The following is an 18,677-nucleotide window of genomic DNA, read 5'->3' on the forward strand; positions in this document are numbered from 1 at the left end:
CTGTGTGTGCGTGTGTGTGCATGTGTGTGCGAGCGAGCGCAGGGCTGTTCACTTTGATGATGAGAACCCTTAAACCGCTCTGAGGCCCAACCAGCAAGTAGTGGGGATATTTTGTGTGCGTGTGTGTGCGTGTGCACGTGTGTGTGTGTGTGCATGTGCGTTTGTCTGTGTTTGTGTGTGTGTGTGTGTGTGCGTGTGTGTGCGTGTCTGTGCGAGCGAGCGCAGGGCTGTTCACTTTGATGATCAAACATTAAACCGCTCTGAGGCCCAACCAGCAAGTGAGTAGTGGAGATATTTTGTGTGTGTGTATGTGTGTGTGTGTGTGTGTGTGCTGATATAACAATGAGGATGCAAGTTTTTCTAAGGTCTTTTAGAGTGTGACAAATCAGTAAGGTTTGCGTGTGGCTGCGCTTGTGTGTGTGTGTGTGTGTGTGTGTGTGTGTTGCTTCAGCTGCCTAATATCCTGAGGTGAAATAGTAAGTTGTAGTTCAGGCCATGATGTGCACTTCGAGACATGGTCTCTGTGGACTGGTTCTGATCTGCCTCTGTTTCTGTGGTGAGTGCGACCCGATGTATCTGACTATACATATACACACAATGCTGCGCTTGAATGCTGTTACTCTCTGCATCTACATTAACAAACTACAGTTTGAACTATCTTTACATATGCATTATCACAGTTACTGGTGTCTTATATATGACATGACATTAATATGGTTATATACATGTTTTGTACCCTTCTTTTAGGATGTTTTGGGACGTTTATGGTGACACAGACACCGTCCACAGTGAAGGTGAAGGAAGGAGAGTCTGTTCATATTACCTGCTGCTGGAATAACAACATCACCTGGCCAAAAGTGAAATGGTTTAAAGACAAACGTGCCATTCATGTCAACTCCACTGGCAAAATCCATCTTACAGAGACCAGAACTCCCAACTGTTCAGTACTAACCATAACAAACACTTATAAAAATGATACCGGGATTTATATCTGTGAAGTTATACAAGACATTCCTCAGCTGTGTCACGTAAAGGGGACTGGGACAAATCTAACATACCAGGAAGACAAAGGTGAGTTTGTATTTACCACTTAACTGACTTATTACGTCATATTACAGGACATACTGGAGTCAAACTCTGTATACGTTTTTGCAACACAAATGAATCTAATATTTAATATTGTTAAAAATGCGAAAAATAGCACTGCTAAATTGTTATATTCCATAAATATACAAAAGACTATCTTAAATACCTTACAGAAATGACTAATGTTCATAAATAAATGAAATATAAAATAAATATTAAACTTGAACAATTAAAGAACATATAATACATATTATTCATAAACATAAAGTAAAATAATTATACTAACATTTAAGAAAATGTTTATTCAAAAATAAATGTAAATTTCAGATTGTCTTCTAGAATTCTCAGCCCTGGTAAGATGTTTGGAGTGTATCAGACTGGATCTCACATAGTTACAGCAGTTCATACTTACGCTGACTCTAAAGGTCATAACGCTTCTCATTAACCAGCATTAGAAGTGCAGATTGCAGTGAAAATTTGTTTCTATTGTTTGTTTAGTTGTTGTGTTATAATAGTTCCTGATATATTGTCAGATATTTATCATATGTTCAGCATAAACCCAAGCTGATAATTAGCAGACATTCTTCTAACACTCTTTCACAGCCTATGTTAATTCTCTCCACACCATTGTTCAGTATTTCTGTTGTAGAAATTGCTCACTGTCTAAAAAAGACCTTTGATATCAATATGTGTGGTGTATAAACTACTCACTGTCAAACCGAGACATTGAATATTAATGTTTCTGGTGAATAAATCAAACACTGTCTGAATGAGACATTTCTTCTTCTTCTTCTAATTATTATTATTAAATTAATGACGTGTACCCTGCTAATAATGAACTTATAGGCCAAGACATCATTCTTTCTGGGTAAACAATTAATAAACAATGACACATTATTGTAAGTTGTAAACAGTCAGATAATTTTTTTATTAAATAAATAAACACAAATAAATAAATAAATACTAAAACAACTTGTCAAAAGCCTTAGAGAGATTTACATTCAAATTTTAAAAAATATAATTCTGAATGTTATTACCTTTGTATAAAAATACTTTTCCCACTCATATTTTGTATTTATTCCTGCAAAACCTGTATAGCACCATCCCCATTAAGAGAGAAACATCCAAGTGTTCAGCAGTGCTCCTGTACAATTAGATCCAACCCAGAGAACAATACCACACATACTATATATTACGTTCCCATCCTCTCTTAGCCTATCTAATACACACACACACACACACACTCTCTCTCTCTCTCTCTCTCTCTCTCTCTCTCTCACACACACACACACGTGCACACACACACATAAACACACACACACACACACACACACACACACACACACACACACACACACACACGTGCACACACACACAACAAACACACACACACACACACACACACACACACTCTCTCTCTCTCTCTCACACACACACACACACACTCTCTCTCTCTCTCTCTCACACACACACACACACACGTGCACACACACACACACAAACACACACACACACACTCTCTCTCTCACACATACACACACACACACACACACACACACACACACACTCACACACTCTCACACACACACACACACACACACACACACACACACACTCTCACACTTATACACACACACCCACACACTCTCACACTCTCTCTCACTCTCACACACATACACACACACACACTAAAAAAAGAATTAACAATAACAGCTTATTGTTGCTGTTATTTATTTAATATTTTTTCTCTTTTGTGTGCTTACAATATATTTATGTATGTCTATATGTATACATATATATTTTGCTGTCTTTATGTACTATAGCTCTATCATAGTTGATATTACTCTGCTTAGAACTCACCCTCCCTGAGGCCTGTGTGTGAACATGGTGCTAGCTGATCCTGGACCTGTGAGGAGAGCTTCTCCTCCCTAATGCCTGTGTGTGAACATACTGCTGGCTGTGCCTGGACCTGTGAGGAGAACTCCTCCTCCCTGAGGCCTGTGTGTGAACATGGTGCTAGCTGATTCTGGACCTGTGAGGGGTATTTTCACAGAAAAGGCCCCTGGACTGAGCTGCAGCACCATTTCCTGGTGTGCAGTCAGTCTGCGAGGTGTCACCTAGGAAGTGTTGTGGTTTTGGTGGTTCCTGTTTGGCTTCAGGAAGGAGCCAACGAGAGTCTGCACTATTGCGCTGAAGGTTGCAGCTTTAGAAACGTGTACCAGGGCAGTGTGTGTGTGTGTTCTTTGTGATAACTAATATTGCACTTCATAACGTATAGAAATGTACTTTTTCCCTCAAAAATCTGATTCTTGTGGGGTGTGTCGTGAATGTTCTCTCCTTTGTGAGTATAGAACAAGTCAGCACTGGACACCAGCATGTATAGTTCACTCTCCCATGAATGTCCTCTGTTCTGTAACAAACTCTCTGTCTCACTCTTAATGTAACAAACTCAAACAATTATGAATTTGGTGAACATTCTTTGTGAAATAAAGCAAATAATTATTAATAGGTTATAATGCAGAGTATGTGCATTCAATTTATTACAGGTGTGTGTAGTGAGTGTGTCAGGACAGATGGCTGACAGAAGAAAGCCAGCAAAAAGTATGGTTTACAAGACAGTAGTGAGACCAGCTGCGTCGTATGCTGAGACCAGCTGCGTCGTATGGTGAGACCAGCTGCGTCCTATGGTGAGACCAGCTGCGTCGTATGCTGAGACCAGCTGCGTCGTATGGTGAGACCAACTGCGTCGTATGGTGAGACCAGCTGCGTCCTATGGTGAGACCAGCTGCGTCGTATGGTGACACCAGCTGCGTCGTATGCTGAGACCAGCTGCGTCGTATGGTGAGACCAGCCGCGTTCTATGGTGAGACCAGCTGCGTCGTATGGTGAGACCAGCTGCGTTCTATGGTGAGACCAGCTGCGTTCTATGGTGAGACCAGCTGCGTTCTATGGTGAGACCAGCTGCGTGGTATGCTTTAGAGGCGGTGATATTAATGAAAAGACAGGAGGCAGTGTTAGAGGTGGCAGAGCTGAAGATGCTGACATCAGGAATGAGGATATCAGAGAGTCAGCTCAGGGTTGAAGGTTTGGAGACAAAGTGAAAGTGGCAGGTTGAGATGCTTTGGATGTGTGGTGAGGAAAGAGGCCAGCTATAGAGGGAGAGAAGAAAGCTAAAGGCAGAACTACCAGAGGAGAGGAGAAGAGAAGGTTCCAGGATGTGATCAGGGACGATATGCTGTAGCGACCTCTAGTGGGAAAAAGAATACAGACGTGTTATTCTAAGGAAGCTTCATTACACTGCAAGTTCTTCCTTTGGATCCAACAAATCATAATCACATCATCTAGATTCAGCAGAACACACTCATAATCTCCAATTTGCATTGTGATGTCAAGTTCAGTTACTCAGACCGTCCAAAAGGAGGCACTAGTGCACTAGTTCAAGACAGTTCCACCCACCCACAATTTCAATTAATTGGATTTTTATTTTTATTTTTACAGAACTAGGCAGCCCAGATTCAAAAGATGGCATCTCTTCTCAAACGCCAACTCCAAAACGTAAATAAGATTAATTTATTTGGAAATAAATCTCTTTTAATAAAAATATAATACTGGGCTTTTGAAAGTTTGTAGAGTACATAGTTACCTGTAGAATGTAGAGTAGGTTATCCATATGTTGGGTTATCTGTGATCTCTGTTTCTCTGTGTTGTACAGAAGGTGTGGAACTATCTTTGCTGGACAACGTTATCATTATCATACGCAGTCTGCCTTTGATAACTCTCCTGCTAGCAGTGTGCTATCTGAACAGATTCTATAAACAGTCAAAACTAAAAACAGGTAAGTTGTCCCCCTATACAGACAAAATCCCTTTAAATAGTCTTTACCCAAAAAAGATTAATTGACATACAAATCCTGAAAACAGGATTGAAAAGAAAGAAAATCTAATATAAAGGACATACAGTTTAGGCCATACATAACAAAATGGGGAGAAGCAGTTAGACGGACACAACAGAAATGTGCAATTAACATAGATATCCAATTAACCAATCAGGTTCCACTCATGCTCCTATAGGACAAGAAGCCAGTCATGTGTAATTACTTGTAACCAATGAGAAATGACTGTGCAATTATTACTAACCAATGATAGATGACTGTGTAATTACTAGTAACCAATGAGAGATGACTGTATAATTATTAGCAACCAATTATAGATGACTGTGTAATTATTAGTAACCAATGATAGATGACTGTCTAATTACTAGTAACTAACAATAGATGACATTATGACTGTGTAATTAGCAATCAATGAGAGATGACTGTGTGATTACTAGAAACCAATGAGAGATGAGCATGTAATTATTAGTAACCAATGATAGATGACTGTGTAATTACTAGTAACCAACGATAGATGACATTATGAGCTGCATTATGCTTATGGATTATGCTTATTCACACACAATTATTAAGATCTTTATTAAATCCAATAACATTAGATATTTTTAATTATTTCCAATTTTGAAAGCCAAAACAGGACAGAATATAGGTGTGACTAATTTTGCTTTTATCTGTCACTACCATTGAAGGTCATGCTTGACTTTCAAAATACTCTTTAAAATCATCTAGCATGTTACGCTGGTATATTGGAGAGTAAATGGTATAATCAAGTTTATACACTCAGTTTGATAAGACATACATACAGTATGTATTTCACCTGGATATGTATAATATGTAGTCTATAGGACTGGCTTATAAAATCAGATCATCTAAGAAATGATTGTGTATATGTTTGTAAGGTATAAAGAATACCTTGAACACAGAAGAGGAAGAAAGACATCTGGAAGAGAGGGATGAACCAACAGGACATGAAAGAGAACTGGAAGAGAGGGATGAACTAACAGGACATGAAAGAGAGCTGGAAGAGAGGGATGAACTAACAGGACATGAAAGAGAACTGGAAGAGAGGGATGAACCAACAGGACATGAAAGAGAACTGGAAGAGAGGGATGAACTAACAGGACATGAAAGAGAACTGGAAGAGAGGGATGAACCAACAGGACATGAAAGAGAACTGGAAGAGAGGGATGAACTAACAGGACATGAAAGAGAACTGGAAGAGAGGGATGAACCAACAGGGCAGGAAAGAGAACTGGAAGAGAGGGATGAACTAACAGGACATGAAAGAGAACTGGAAGAGATGGATGAACCAACAGGGCAGGAAAGAGAACTGGAAGAGACGGATGAACCAACAGGGCAGGAAAGAGAACTGGAAGAGAGGGATGAACTAACAGGACATGAAAGAGAACTGGAAGAGAGGGATGAACTAACAGGACATGAAAGAGAACTGGAAGAGATGGATGAACCAACAGGGCAGGAAAGAGAACTGGAAGAGACGGATGAACAAACAGGGCAGGAAAGAGAACTGGAAGAGACGGATGAACCAACAGGGCAGGAAAGAGAACTGGAAGAGAGGGATGAACTAACAGGGCAGGAAAGAGAACTGGAAGAGACGGATGAACCAACAGGGCAGGAAAGAGAACTGGAAGAGATGGATGAACAAACAGGGCAGGAAAGAGAACTGGAAGAGACGGATGAACCAACAGGGCAGGAAAGAGAACTGGAAGAGACGGATGAACCAACAGGGCAGGAAAGAGAACTGGAAGAGAGGGATGAACTAACAGGGCAGGAAAGAGAACTGGAAGAGACGGATGAACCAACAGGGCAGGAAAGAGAACTGGAAGAGAGGGATGAACTAACAGGACATGAAAGAGAACTGGAAGAGAGGGATGAACTAACAGGACATGAAAGAGAACTGGAAGAGATGGATGAACCAACAGGGCAGGAAAGAGAACTGGAAGAGACGGATGAACCAACAGGGCAGGAAAGAGAACTGGAAGAGACGGATGAACCAACAGGGCAGGAAAGAGAACTGGAAGAGAGGGATGAACTAACAGGGCAGGAAAGAGAACTGGAAGAGACGGATGAACCAACAGGGCAGGAAAGAGAACTGGAAGAGAGGGATGAACTAACAGGGCAGGAAAGAGAACTGGAAGAGAGGGATGAACCAACAGGGCAGGAAAGAGAACTGGAAGAGAGGGATGAACTAACAGGGCAGGAAAGAGAACTGGAAGAGAGGGATGAACCAACAGGGCAGGAAAGAGAACTGGAAGAGAGGGATGAACCAACAGGGCAGGAAAGAGAACTGGAAGAGAGGGATGAACCAACAGGGCAGGAAACACAACTGGAAGAGAGGGATGAACTAACAGGGCAGGAAAGAGAACCGGAAGAGAGGGATGAACTAACAGGACATGAAAGAGAACTGGAAGAGAGGGATGAAAAAAGAATGAGAGCAGAGCAGAAGGGATGGAGGAGAAGTGGAGAGCATGGGAGTCAGACCTGGGGCACACCTGGAGGTGATGATGAGGACGGTGAGGTGAAAAATGAAGAAGAGGAAGAGGTGTCAGTGGCACTCCTGCTGTAGGCGAGTGCGGGTTAGGATGCAGAGGGTTAGAACTCGCCTCGCTCTGCCAATGCTCTTTCCTCTAACACACCTGAGGCAGCTGAAATGAACCCCAGTCAGCTGACCTAAATCAGATGGTAGCTGGAGTTAATCCGTGCCCTAAAATCAGTCAGGTGTTACAGTACTCTGATCTGAATGAGGTGTTACAGTACTCTAAACTGAATCAGGTGTTACAGTACTCTAAACTGAGTGAGGTGTTACAGTACTCTAAACTGAATCAGGTGTTACAGTACTCTGATCTGAATCAGGTGTTACAGTACTCTAAACTGAGTCAGGTGTTACAGTACTCTGATCTGAATGAGGTGTTACAGTACTCTAAACTGAATCAGGTGTAACAGTACTCTAAACTGAGTCAGGTGTTACAGTACTCTGATCTGAATCAGGTGTTACAGTACTCTAAACTGAGTCAGGTGTTACAGTACTCTAAACTGAATCAGGCGTTACAGTACTCTAAACTGAGTGAGGTGTTACAGTACTCTAAACTGAGTCAGGTGTTACAGTACTCTGATCTGAATCAGGTGTTACAGTACTCTAAACTGAATCAGGTGTTACAGTACTCTAAACTGAGTGAGGTGTTACAGTACTCTAAACTGAATCAGGTGTTACAGTACTCTGATCTGAATCAGGTGTTACAGTACTCTAAACTGAGTCAGGTGTTACAGTACTCTGATCTGAATCAGGTGTTACAGTACTCTAACTGAATCAGGTGTTACAGTACTCTAAACTGAGTCAGGTGTTACAGTACTCTAAACTGAATCAGGCGTTACAGTACTCCTAAAACTGAGTGAGGTGTTACAGTACTCTAACTGAGTCAGGTGTTACAGTACTCTGATCTGAATCAGGTGTTTACAGTACTCTAAACTGAATCAGGTGTTACAGTACTCTAAACTGAGTGAGGTGTTACAGTACTCTAAACTGAATCAGGTGTTACAGTACTCTGATCTGAATCAGGTGTTACAGTACTCTAAACTGAGTCAGGTGTTACAGTACTCTGATCTGAATCAGGTGTTACAGTACTCTAAACTGAATCAGGTGTTACAGTACTCTAAACTGAGTGAGGTGTTACAGTACTCTAAACTGAATCAGGTGTTACAGTACTCTAAACTGAATCAGGTGTAACAGTACTCTAAACTGAGTCAGGTGTTACAGTACTCTAAACTGAATCAGGTGTAACAGTACTCTAAACTGAATCAGGTGTTACAGTACTCTAAACTGAGTCAGGTGTTACAGTACTCTAAACTGAGTGAGGTGTTACAGTACTCTAAACTGAGTCAGGTGTTACAGTACTCTGATCTGAATCAGGTGTTACAGTACTCTAAACTGAATCAGGTGTTACAGTACTCTAAACTGAGTGAGGTGTTACAGTACTCTAAACTGAATCAGGTGTTACAGTACTCTAAACTGAGTCAGGTGTTTACAAGTACTCTAAACTGAATCAGGTGTAACAGTACTCTAAACTGAGTCAGGTGTTACAGTACTCTAAACTGAATCAGGTGTAACAGTACTCTAAACTGAGTCAGGTGTTACAGTACTCTAAACTGAGTCAGGTGTTACAGTACTCTAAACTGAGTCAGGTGTTAGAGCATCCTAAACTGAATTGATTGGTAGAGTATCATAAAATTAACCAGACAGTAGTGTATCCCAAACTGAAACAGATGTTAGAGTATCATTATCTAAATCTTGTGTTAGTGTATCCTAAACTGAATTGAACATTCAAGTACCCCAAACTAAATCTGTTGTTAGCTAAATCAGTACATTGTTAACTGAGTAGAGCAGTCAGGGGTGTTTGATCTGAGCTGTGTATGGCTGTGATTGTCCTGGACTGGACCTCTTTGATGATAACATGAGACTGGGAATGTGCGGAATGCTGGGAATGCTGGAAATGCTGGGAGCTGCTGTTCAACTGCTCATGCTCAATCTGCTCCTGTTCCACAGCCGGGCCTCATCCCACCACAGCCGGGCCTCATCCCACCATAGCCCGGCCTCAGCCAGACCTCATCCCACCGTAGCCAGGCCTCATTCCATCACAGCCAGGCCTCATCCCACTGTAGACAGTCCTCATTCCATCACAGCCAGGCCTCATTCCATCACAGCCAGGCCTCATCCCACCACAAGCCAATGGTTCTTGGTTCTCTCTCATTTCTCATTTCTGGCCTTACATGAAGCCAGAGAGACTGTCAAGAGAAGAGAGACTGTCAAGAGAAGTGCTACATGCTCATGCTGATCTTCAGATGACTGTGTGCTTGTACATCTTTTGTATTCGTATGAGCAGCAATAAAGATATATATCATCCCTATAATGTCACTGTGTTCAGTCTGGGTGAGTCTATGGTGAGCTTACAGGTCTGTGTTCAGTCTGGGTGAGTCTATGGTGAGCTTGCAGGTCTGTGTTAAGTCTGGGTGAGTCTATGGTGAGCTTACAGGTCTGTGTTCACTCTGGGTGAGTCTATGGTGAGCTTACAGGTCTGTGTTCAGTCTGGGTGAGTCTATGGTGAGCTTACAGGACTGTGTTCAGTCTGGGTGAGTCTATGGTGAGCTTACAGGTCTGTGTTCAGTCTGGGTGAGTCTATGGTGGGCTTAAGGTCTGTGTTCAGTTTGGGTGAGTCTATGGTGGGCTTAAGGTCTGTGTTCAGTCTGGGTGAGTCTATGGTGGGCTTAAGGTCTGTGTTCAGTCTGGGTGAGTCTATGGTGGGCTTATAGATTGGTGTTCAGTTTAAGTGAGTCTATGTTTAGTTTACAGTTTGGTGTTCAATCTGTGTGTCTTTGGTGAGAGAAACAGGACGGTGTTCAATCTGTGACACTGGAAAACTATCAGCTTTGTGGTTGACCCTGAGGTCAAATTGATGAAAGGAGTAGTTATGTGTGTGTGTATGTGTGAGAGATGAAGTGAGGTGCGCTGGTACAAACTTGTTCAGAATGTGAGATGTGTTATGAGGTGCGGTCTCGCTCTGCTCTGCTCTGCTGGGGGCTTCTTTCCTGTTTTTGTTTTTTGGGTAAGTGCAACCTTAGAGCAATCATACCTCTTCACAAGTACATTAGCACAAATGAGCGATCGCCACATATATTCTGTTCTCTGTGTGTTCTGTAGCTTATATGTCTCTATCTGCCCTTATGTTAGATACATATTTAGGCCTTTTTGTATTGGTTGTCTAAACCACACTAAACCTCTGGAGAACATCTGCTGTTTTACATCATCGCAGTAAAAATGTATGAGCTGTTCTGCATGTAGTGTATAGGTTTGTATGTGTTTGTATGTTATATTAATCTGTTTATGTTGCCTGACTCTACCACCCTACACCTGCATAGATCCTCACACTATCTTCACTATTTTATATTTCATTAGCCTATTATTTTGTAATAAACAAATAAAATAGATAGATAGATAGATAGATAGATAGATAGATAGATAGATAGATAGATAGATAGATAGATAGATAGATAGATAGATAGATAGATAGATAAAGGAGCAGCGACACCGCTGAACGCAACATGCGCGTTTTGTTTTGGCGGTCTAACGATAGAGATGTTGATCTCGAGGAGGCCGTTGACTGTAGCCATTACACAACAGCTCGGTTCTTACGGGACTTAAACCGGGCGACTAAACCGCTAACTCACTGACTTGTGATTCCTCATCAATGTCGGTTCGTTCACGGCGTCTATATAAACAGAAAATGTGCTATAAAATGATTAAAACAATTTAATTGCCCAACTCAAAATGTTCCAAACGAATATGTCCTCCTCACGTCACACGAGCATTAAGAGAACGTAGCGGTGGGCCTAGAAGCGATTAGACCGAGCTGTTTTCACAGTATTTACACTTTTGAGTCGGACAAAGTTTTTTTTTCAAATTCCATTTACGCTCTATAAGCACTTTATCGTCTTGTCTATAAAGCATTTCAAATCATAATATCGTTGACTCTCGTGTCCTAGGTGTCTGGGTGTGCGCGTCTGGTTCAGTATTCACCAAAACTCTCCCGGTTTAAAGTGAATTTGTCCTAAAGCGCTAAATCCAGGATGAATAGTCGCATCTTTAAAAAAATCAACAAAACAGATTGTCCAGTATCTTGTCTTTTGTCCCTGTGGCCTTGACCTTTGGGTCATTTCTTGTGTGTATGTGTGCGCACGTGGGGGGTTAGGGATAACGTGTTATAATAATAATAATAATAATAATAATAATAATTCATCTTTTGTGAATATTAATGGATTAATGAATCCAAAATTAATTATTCACATTGAAATTGCAATCAACAATGAAAACAACTGGTTTGCATAATCACAGAGCAATAAGCATTTACATCTCAAACTCAGTGGTGTCTGTAGTTTTGTTAAACTGAAGAGAAATATAACAGTATTCCTGTCATGGTCCTGATTATATCATATGAAATCTGAGATAAAATCCTATCATCTTATTGTTCAGTCAGAGCAGATAAATAAGGCTTGCTTTTATTTGAACTTTGTCGGATTACTGGAACTCTCATTCCTCTGGGAGGGCTCTTCACTTCACTCCAGCAGTTTGTAAATTGAGCTCCCAAGGTTTAAAAATACACAATTTCATAAAGGCACATTTAGGGGTTACATGACTTCGCTTTCAACACCTATGTCTCTGATGCCTTCCTGTTTTACATGCGTTCCACAGTTGATTTTAGATGGCCATGTATACCTCATCTGAAGGTTTTGCAGGGTACAGGGTCAGCTCTCTGTTTTAACAGGTCTCAGAAAATAGCCTTCTTAACTGCTTACAAAAGTCAGAAACTGAGCGCTGTGAGCTTTCTTCATTTCTACACACGGTCTCATTTTTCTGCTCCTGTTGCTCTTATCTCTGAGACACAAGTTACATTTCACCACTTGGACATGTTTTGATTTGTCTGTTCTAAGTTTTCTATACTATATACTGTAGTATATTTATTTTTATATAGTAAATGTTACATAAATTATGGTGGTTAGACTGTGGTTAAATGTATATGTTAATACTCATCAGTGTTATGATCTTTATAATGAGAGTATTTAAGTATGCTACTACTGCTTTGTATTCTCATTTTGTTTCAACCGTTTCCATTAATAGGTCATGTATTAATAGATCCTCTTTTGACCTTATGTATTTCACTACAGTTTGGACTCTCTATACATCTACATTAACGTAGTTACAGTTTGGAGTATCACTACATCTACATTAGCACAGTTACAGTTTGGACTATCTACACCTACATTAGCACAGTTACTGGAGTCTTCTTCATATGCTTGTATGCTGTTCTATATTAATCTCTGATATTAATATGTTTATATACATATTTTGTACCCTTCTTTTAGGATGTTTTGGGACGTTTATGGTGACCCAGACACCGTCCACAGTGAAGGTGAAGGAAGGAGAGTCTGTTCATATTAACTGCTGCTGGAATGAGAACATCACCTGGCCAAAAGTGAAATGGTTTAAAGACAAACGTGCCATTCATGTCAACTCCACTGGCAAAATCCATCTCACAGAGACCAGAACTCCCAACTGTTCAGTACTAACCATAACAAACACTTATAAAAATGGTACCGGGATTTATATCTGTGAAGTTATACAAGACATTCCTCAGCTGTGTCACGTAAACGGGACTGGGACAAATCTAACATACCAGGAAGACAATGGTGAGTTTTCAATTGTACTTATGGAGCTGATATAAACACATTATGTAAAGCTATGCTTTCCAGTAGTGGGTAAAAACACTGCCTCTACTGAGGGGGGTCAATTCCCCATCTAAGCAAATGTACTATGCTGTATCAAGAAGAGTCCTTGGGCAAGAATCCTACACTCATGTAACACTATACTCAACTACATTTATGGCATTACAGACACTTTTATCCAAAGCAACTAACAATTATAACTGAGTACAACTTGAGGGTTAAGGGTCTTGCTCAGGGGCAACTTGAACCAGTAACCTTCTAATTACAAGTCAAGTACCTTAACCACTGAGCTAACACCTAACACTACACTTGTCTAACACTACACTCACATAATACTACACTCACTTAACACTACATTCACCTAAAACACTACACTCACATAATACTACACTCACCAACATTACATTCATCTAACACTATACTCACCTAACACTTCACTTGCCTAACACTATACTCACCTGGTGTTACGTGTTAGGAGGGACTGGTGTTGGGGGAGACTGGTGTAAGGAGGTACTGGTGTTGGGGGAGTCTGGTGTAAGGAGGGACTGGTGTTGGAGGAATCTGGTATAAGGAGGGACTGCTGTTGGGGGAGACTAGTGTTGGGGAAGACTGGTGTAAGGAGGGACTGGTGTTGGGGGAGACTAGTGTTGGGGAAGACTGGTGTAAGGAGGGACTGGTGTCTCCTGAACCAGGCCTGAGAAAGAGTGAAAAAACGTCATCCAATGCTACGGGAAACATCTGTGTTTTGAAACAGCTGTATTTTTAAACATGCATCCATATTGCATGTCTAACAGTTCGGCTGGTGTGATATTGCTGAAGTGACTTGGATGGCTATAACTGCTTATAACAGGGGTATGCACCCTCCAGTACATGATGTTTTACACCACTGCATTATTTTTAGAACTGCACTTTATAATAAATGAGTAACTGTGCTGTTGTTTCTTTTTGACAGTCAATGTGACTATTATGCCAGTCTCTACTACAGAGGCCACGACTACTGTCCTGGACAGCAACACCATGTTGCTGGGGTCTGTGTCCAGCGTCATGGGGCTCATATGCATCTGTGCCTGTCTCACCGCTTGGAAGCTCAGCAGGAAAGGCCAGAGGGCAGGTACGTTCCAACTGCACTTTCAATTAAGATAAATTAGTAAATATATATTAATGTAAAAAATTGACAATCACTCTAAGTTACTAATTGATGTAACGTGGTGGCGCAAGTACCGCAGGGCGTGGAGCAGGATGCACACACTCTCTTGGCATGGACGAACATTTAATTACACAAAAGAAAAGACAAGCGTGGCACTTATGTATTACAGACGATAAACATGAACACAACACGGTCAACGTTAAACAAACACGGATACATTTAACAACTACGAAAAGAACATTTAACATTAACACGCTTTATTAACATCTACGAGTAAAATGACCAATACCCTGCACGCAAGGACAAGGGTTTATATACATAAAGACGAGACAAGGTGCAGGTGTGTGCAGGCGTGGCCACAAACAAACTTCACGTGGCGGGCCAAACCACGTGACTCGCGGGTTGGCAAGTGTTTCGTGACAGTTGACTGTGTTTGAGATTTAATATGTATATTTAATATTATTATATTGGTTATTTCAGCATCACAATCCTTGTAGTTTCATATAGTTTTATATAACTATATAATAGTATCAAGGGCCAGTAACAAAGGCCAGACAAACACTAAAACATTTACCATATTCACCCAATAGGAAATAATCACTACAGATACCATTAAAAAGCTTGGAAGTGGTGTATGAACAATTATAAATGTATTGTACTTTGTGCTGAATTAAATACTGTTGATTTCACTGTACAAGAGAGAATCGTCATAAGGGAGGGTCCTCCGAGCGAGGAGGAGGAGCCAAATATCAGTGAAGAGGAGCAGAGTTCAAGAGGCTCCACCCACTGGGTACGAGAAGCATCACGGACACACGCACACAGCCACCCGTACGCGGTGCACGAGGTCGCCGTTACTCACCTGCACGCAGTACCGCCACGTCTGTATTTCAGTCTTGGACGTACCGTGACCGCGTCTCACAAGCTGCCCGTACTGTGCCCTCTTCATTCTGGGCGATTCATAATGAACCTTTATATAAATTACCCAGGGGGGCATTAAGTAACGCTCAGCTCTCGCTACAAGTCTAGTACTGGACAAGCGAGGTTAATGTTAGTTAATGTTAATGCTAAATAACATGTTGGGAGCAGAAAGCATGCGATACCGCTACTCCTAGCCTCAGTAAAACACCCGAAGCTAACACTACTGCGACCTGCTACATAAACAATACCATTAAGATGAATGGCCTTATTGGTCAAAGCATCAAACTACATATTCCTGTGTACAAACATATGCACACATAACAGTACACACGTACATAATAGCATACAGATATTAACTTTTAAATGATTTTATAGCCTATTTTAAATATCTAATAATTTGGCCATGGGTTTTCAGTTTGAGAAAATGAATGTAGCTATGTTGTGAGTGAGCATTGGTAATATCTCCCAGTATCTTTTACTCAGAATGTAATTGTTTGCTGATAGCAGCTGATACACACACCAGCTGGAAGTCCCCAGACTTTTATTTACTGTAGCCTCTGCAAGCGCGCATTTGTGGGGAAGGAAGAGTCATGTGAGCTTTGACTGATTTTGTCAACCAGTTATTGAGTTTGAAGTCCTACCAACAATTGAATCAATTCCGTAACACAAAAAAGTCTAATTCGCTAATTCGCTCGCCCATTACCGTCATGTTAACAGTAAATTAGGCCAATAAAAGCTATTACTTTCGATTCATTTAAAATGGACATAATGTATTGGGGAATGCAGAGGATACTAGTAAGTCTTTATCCAAACTGACGTATGAATGATGAGAGTAAGTCTCACGGTAAGAAACTTTGTGGCTTCTCCAGCCAGTGTGTGCTGACCATAAGCGAGATGCGTGTGAAACAGATAACAGAAACAGTTTCACACATTTGACCACTTCCTTCCAAAAGGCTCCTTTTGCACATCTGGTGTGCTTGACTAGTTAGTTAATTTATTTCTGAACAGGTGGTTATGAACCCTACTGCACAGTATTACAATTTGGAAAAGCATTCTCTTGCTTCACAGGAATACTGAAACATAATGAAAATGTCAATGATTTAAATATTTAAAGAGCTGAGTTGTGGTTTATATATAAATAAATGAATGAATGAAAAAAATATGTGGAGTTTTCCAGATCAAACAAAAAGATCACTGAATTGAACCAGCAACCACCAAACTGCAGCTTGACATAAATCATGACTGAATTTAAATGCCCTAAAGTCTTTCTGGTATCTACATGAACTGCAACTTTGAGTCGCACCTTAAAGATTTAGACAATCAGAGTTAACAACGAGAGTGACAGAGAAAAAAAGTGAAAGAGAGAGAGAGAAAGAAGAAAAGCTCACACCTGTGTACATTTAAAATGACAGGAATTGATTTTTAAGCTCATTCTAACTTCTGTCATGTTTAAGCACCAGTGACACCTAGCCACTCTGTCCAAGCACACCCCTCCACAGACTTGCATGCATAACTCTTAGCACTTAGAACTTAGCTTAGTCTTCTGTGTGCTGCATGCACACACAGCTTACAGAGTTACTCAGAATTCACATAAAAAGACAGACAGAGAGAGAGAGAGAGAGAGAGAGAGAGAGAGAGAGGGTAAATATAAATGTGCTACAGAAATAGGGCAGTCACAATGGAAAGCTGATTGCGGTTAAATAGTTTAGTTAAACACTTACACACACACACATTCCCGCAAACGTATTCAGTTGCACATACATGCATACAACATACATTTATATATGATTCACTTGCTCATGAACAAAGTACTGAATTAAACATGCCTGTATGTGTGGGCACTTACAATGCACAGTACAGTTTTCAGTGCACCTGGACGTTATTTCAGTGTAACAGGAAGGCAGATAATGCACAGTGTTCATAAACATAAAGGTGAAGATACATCTTGCACTTGTTTTGATTTAAACTCCTTACATAATTCACAGTTTATACAGCTGGTGGTTATACACCGTTAACGATCACAATAAGCAGTAAATGTCAGTAAAACACGATCAGATCTGTAGACTGCTGGATGGAATTCCCTTTCTCTTTCCCAGTGCATGGTTCCTGTGTATGAATCCTACTTTGATCTGCAAAGGAACGATGACCAGGAGTCAGCTGTGGAAAATACAGGATCAGACACCTCCGAAAAGACAGGATCAGCCTGAAGTGAGAGTTGGGCTCAAAATACTATCAGCAGCTAATTGGCTATGAACCTCAGCAGTTAGCTTAATGTTTGTCTAGGCTTCTAGACTGCTATAGCTATTCAGAAGGTTTGTGTGATGGGTCGTACATTTTCCTGTGGGTGGCAGACAGTCTTCAGCTGAAAGGTTTTACGTCAGACCTTCTAAATGTCAAGGTTTTTTTCCCCAAAGCTTATCAATAGTTCACGTCTCTGTATGTCATGCAAAGAAATGCATCTCCTTTAATATGACACTGCTGACTAATGAACCAATGGAGTGTATGTGTGTGTGTGTGTGTGTGTGTGTGTGTGTGTGTGTGTTTGTGTGTGTGTGTGTGTGTGTGTGTGTGTGTTAGAGAGAGAGAGAGAGTGAGAATGAGAGATGGATCCTTGGGATCAGTGTTCATTTCAGTAATAACATAACACAATCGAATGTCAGATATCTTATCAATAAAAATGGTTCTGCAAATATGTGTGAGCGTTTTTATTTTTACTGTAGAGAAAGTGCTGAAATACATGATTATCTCAGCAGTACTTAACTACCTGTTGTGTGTGTCTGTGTGCTGAGAGAAAGACGGAAAGTCTAGTGGTATTATAAGGTCACTGGGTGGAAATGGAAACTTCTGTACATCTCTCTCTTTTTTAAGCCACTTACGCTTTATTGTTTACCAAGGGTTTAAAACAACCACCTCAATCAGTTCAGATGTCCAAGCAGGTTATCTGAAGAAACAGCACCCAAACTCAGACACCTCAGACACATTAAATGAGGTCTTCAAGGCAGCAGATTTGATTGTGAAATAAGACATAAAACATCACAGCATTGCATATGGATGCAGTATCATAAACACTGGACACTTACATTTATACACAAGCATAAACACACACACATGCACAAATATAAACACACATACACAAACATAAGAAAATATATGCACTTACACACACACACACACACACACAAATATATGCACTTACACACAGACAAATATATGAACATTCACAAGTATACACACACAAAAATATAAGCACATACACACAAATATACAAACACACAAATATGCATACACAAATATATACACACACAAATATATGCGCATACATACATACATAAACAAATATAAGCA

At 40.6% G+C, this 18,677-nt stretch overlaps 1 protein-coding gene across 1 annotated transcript; it reads left to right on the forward strand.

The window, feature by feature from the left end:
- Positions 1–470: 470 nt before the first annotated feature.
- On the forward strand, positions 471–18,016 carry LOC113588257 (adhesion G protein-coupled receptor F5-like). The gene is made up of 6 exons (XM_027027369.2): positions 471–556; positions 748–1,071; positions 12,908–13,231; positions 14,220–14,378; positions 15,113–15,204; positions 17,429–18,016. Exons 1-6 carry the CDS (start codon positions 496–498, stop codon positions 17,537–17,539), a joined length of 1,071 nt encoding a protein of 356 aa, XP_026883170.2. The 5' UTR covers positions 471–495; the 3' UTR covers positions 17,540–18,016.
- Positions 18,017–18,677: the final 661 nt, after the last annotated feature.

This window comes from Electrophorus electricus, chromosome 19 (genome assembly GCF_013358815.1).
Source record: "Electrophorus electricus isolate fEleEle1 chromosome 19, fEleEle1.pri, whole genome shotgun sequence".
NCBI classification, from domain to species: Eukaryota; Metazoa; Chordata; class Actinopteri; order Gymnotiformes; family Gymnotidae; genus Electrophorus; species Electrophorus electricus.